This window comes from Carassius auratus, chromosome 13 (genome assembly GCF_003368295.1).
Source record: "Carassius auratus strain Wakin chromosome 13, ASM336829v1, whole genome shotgun sequence".
NCBI lineage: Eukaryota > Metazoa > Chordata > Actinopteri > Cypriniformes > Cyprinidae > Carassius > Carassius auratus.
The window spans coordinates 2,589,951-2,594,157 of record NC_039255.1 but is presented as its reverse complement, the minus strand read 5'-3'; the positions used below and the strand labels follow the sequence as shown (position 1 = coordinate 2,594,157).

Sequence of the window (4,207 nt, the reverse complement as noted above, 5' to 3'; positions counted from 1 at the left end):
GAGAGAGACCAAAACAATAACAACTCATGCAGAGCTAGCAGGGATATTTAAAGGGACAGCGTCTGGTTCGGCGGGACTCTGTGAATCATCAGCTACAGCATGTAAACATGGAGGAACACAGTGAGGAACACATGCTAATTCACGAAGGAACATGACAGACTCTCCTGCTCATGAGGTTTGAAGCTGACACAGGTTATATATAATAATAGTTTGTGGGGTGTCAGGTTAATCTTCACTGTCGCTGGTAGTTTGATGTCCTAAAAGGGAGAATACCATGAGGCTTTTAAAACACTGATCTGCTTCTGCTTTAGTTAATGACGTGAGTCCTGGATGGGACTATATGGATGGCCATTTAAAAATATAATTTGGCAAAAAACAGGGATGGAAAATACTACAACGATACTACTAATAATAATAATAATAAATTTTATTTTCTGTGCAACATGAAGCAAAATTCCATATTATATGCAAGAAAAAAATATATATTTAAATGAATTCAATAAGTTATATATTTATGCACAAAAATAAGCCTTTGCAAAAGTTAGATTTTAAATACAGCACCATTTTAATTACATTTTAAAAGTATATTTCATTATATATATATATATATACTATATATATATATAATATATATATATATATATATATATATATATATAGAATATTTTTATAAAATTGAATTCAAATGGTGCTGCATTTTAATATTAAATTTAATATAATTTACATAATTATACAAATTTATTAATATTACAATTACATAATTTAATATATTTTTACATTTTAAATAACTTCTATAATCAGGTAAAAATGTAAATTTTAAAATGTAATTTTTATTTATAATTTAGTATAAATTTATTTTCAATTTACACACACACACACACACACACACATATAATATATATATATATATATATATGTGTGTGTGTGTGTGTGTGTGTGTGTAAATAGAAATACATTTATATGAATTATGTATTTATGCATTACGCGTGTGTGTCTATATATATATATATATATATATATATATATATATATATACATATATAGATTAAAAAAATTATTCAGTAACTTTAGTGTTTATTTCTTATATTTGTAATTAAATTTTTTTTTATTTTGTGCATAATACAGAATGTAGCTTCACCTAAAGGCTTGATCTCTGTGACTCACCAGCGCTGGAAACCATGTGGTTCTCTTCTTGTCGTTAGTGACGACTCCATCCACACACACCACTTTGCCGTAAAGCTCTTCGTTTTTGTTGCTGATCGCCCTCCTCCTTTCCTCACTAGACGATGAAGATGACTCCTCTTCTTGACTGTGAAGGAGATCAGGTTAATGTGAGATAAACCACAGACTGGAAAGGTGTTTGAGTTCGAGCCTGGATGACACAACAACAACAACAACAACAACATTTCAAATTCAGAGTGAAACATCGCTGCTGATAAACAAAGCAGAATCTGTGCTTTAAACAAGCAGCAATAATACAACTTCAAAAAACGTGGTTCATTTACAATTTATATAAGAGTTTCGACTGAAGAACTGCTAACTAAAAGAGAACATGCTAATCATTCTCTAACGAAAGGTCCAGATAAAGCTAAACATGATTCAACCGATCTACTCACAAAAAGATAAGCATCACCTGTCTTCCCAAGCGGCTAAAGAGCACAAGAGAAGACAACCGCTTTTCTTTTCCTCGCATGTTCTGATGAAGATAATGAGTAATTAGGCTCACTTGCCAATACTGGATATGGAGCTCACCGCCAAGAGGAGATAATCTTGTTAGCGTTAAATGAGCCAATCAGCAGCCGTCATCACGAATAAACATGAGCTGATGAACCACAGGGACTCCAAACACAAGCCATGTTTTTTTACTGTTTTGTTTCAAGCATGATCATAATATTTAAATAAATATAATTATATAATTAAACTATAAAAAACCTTTAAACTATTAATACAATTAAAATGACTGAAATCATTTACAGTTATTTTGAAAAGTGGCAATACAATAAAAAATATAAATATTGCATGAAAAACAATGGAAATATAAAAATAAATCAAATTGACAAAAGGAAATATTAAAATACTAAAGCTTAAACTAAAATTTAAATGAAAATATAAAAACAAAGCAATTCAAAATATGAATAAATACTATTAGTACATAAATACTTAAATTACTAAAATGGAAAAAAATGAAAGCTAATGGGAAATTTTATAAAATGACAAAACCACATAACAAAATTTGTAAAATGAAAACGTTAATAAATACGACAATAAAAAAATAAATACTAAAATTACCCTGAACAACTAAAACCATAGAAAAAACACTTAATGGAAATATGAAAAAAATATATAGAAATGACATAAGCATATAACAAAATTACTAAAACTTAAACTAAAATTTTAATGAAAATCAAAAAATCAAAACAAATTCAAAATATGCATAAATACTATATTAAGTATATATTAGTACATATACTTAATTTACTAAAACTGAAAAAGCTTTATGGAAGTATTAAAAAACGTATGAAAACATATGGCGTATTATATTAAGTATTAAAATTGCTAATTAATTAGGTCAAATAAGTATGTATAAGTACAAATAATGCATGAAAAAACCTGAAAATATGAAATAAGTATAGGTTGAGGTACTACAATTAAATATTAAAACACTGATAAAAACTTGCTAATTAAACAGGAAAAAATAACTATGCAATTTATACATTTTGCTTCAAGCGGTTTCATTAAATTATTAAACTATTATTAGATTATAAAACTATTAAAATGTAAACTTATTAAAAATGATTTATGAAAACTGAAATACAGCTGAAATAAAATATAAATGCTTCATGAAGAGTTTAAACATTTAAAAATAATTAAGTTGAAATAAAATCACTGAACCTAAAAAGAAAAAAAAGCTATATTGGAAATTTTATAAAAACGACAAAAACCACATAAAATTACTAAAATAAAAATACACAAATAAATGCTCATTTAAAAAAAAAAAAATCTTCTATAATCATAAATAAATACTAAATTTACTTAACTAAAACTGTAATAAGAACGCTAAATGGAAATATGAAAAAAATAATACAAATCACAAAAGCATAAAACTTTTATAATTCAAACAATTAATAAATACTATAATAAAACTCTAAATTAACCTTTATATTTTTACTGCAAAACAGGCAAACATGCTTATTAAAAGATCCACGATTATTTGATGTGCACAACTAATAAAATCCCTCAAAACCACCGAGGCTTGTTAAAGTTCATTGAGGATTCCAGGTTACGCTTTAGGAGCTTTTTAAGGCTTTCTTTTGAGGAAGGCTGAAGTAAGACTTCAGAAAACCAGATGCATTGATGAATACATGAACTTAAATGCAGTAAACACATATAAAAATAAAAGAAGATGTGCACAAAACGAATTACTGAAGTACATTTTATATTGCAAATCTTTCCACAATTTTCTTTTTTAAATTTGATTTAAATTCAGTGTGTTACTTGCCAATGCTCTTTAATTATTTGTGACATTTACAAGCAATTTAAGAGTAAAAAACAGTTTCAAAGTATATATTTCACTGTAAATCAGTCCCACCAGGATTGATACATTTTAATAAGGTTAATTTAATTTTTTTACTATCAAAATGAATTGGTCTTGAGCTGGAAATTTTGTGTTGTTATATACAGTAAATAAAAATTATTACTATTATGCCTTCCGACTATTATTAAAATTAAAAGTAAGTCAACTCAAGCACATACTTATTGTGCTTAATAACTCTTAAAACATCAAGCAAGACCCACGCTCTATTTAATTACTCATGCATGTTTCTTTATCAGACTAGCATGTCAATGACTTGAAGCAGTACTCTGTATTTTGTGATTCAATAGTGAAATATGCACGATCACAAGAAAGACATTTTGTTGATTTGCACTGGGTTTGGCAAGTAAAAGCATGTAATTTTTTTCATGTAAAGACGCTCACATGGGGTTGGAGCGTCGGCCTCTGCGGTGTCCTTTTTTGCCGATGACAGGAGAGCCGAAGTGTTCGGGGTTCGTCAGAGGAAGCCTGTCGAGCGTCTGGAAGAGAAACACACCAGATTCACCGGACAGCGCTATGCTAAAAAAATACAATTTTCATTACTTGAAATAAAATAAACACCAACTGAAATAAAATAAAATAAAGTGGATTTTATGTCAGGGCATAGTTCTATTT

The 4,207-nt window shown here is 28.0% G+C and overlaps 1 protein-coding gene across 1 annotated transcript in view; it reads right to left on the bottom strand.

Moving 5' to 3' along the window:
* The window catches only part of LOC113113214 (AT-rich interactive domain-containing protein 4B-like), a 36,639-nt gene that overhangs the window by 996 nt on the left and 31,436 nt on the right, over positions 1 to 4,207 (bottom strand). The window contains exons 7-8 of the mRNA XM_026279382.1: positions 3,977 to 4,071; positions 1,139 to 1,309 (exon numbers count right to left, since the gene is read on the bottom strand). Of these exons, the coding sequence (XP_026135167.1) occupies positions 1,139 to 1,309; positions 3,977 to 4,071 (266 nt within the window). The remainder of the gene's footprint in view (positions 1 to 1,138; positions 1,310 to 3,976; positions 4,072 to 4,207) is intronic.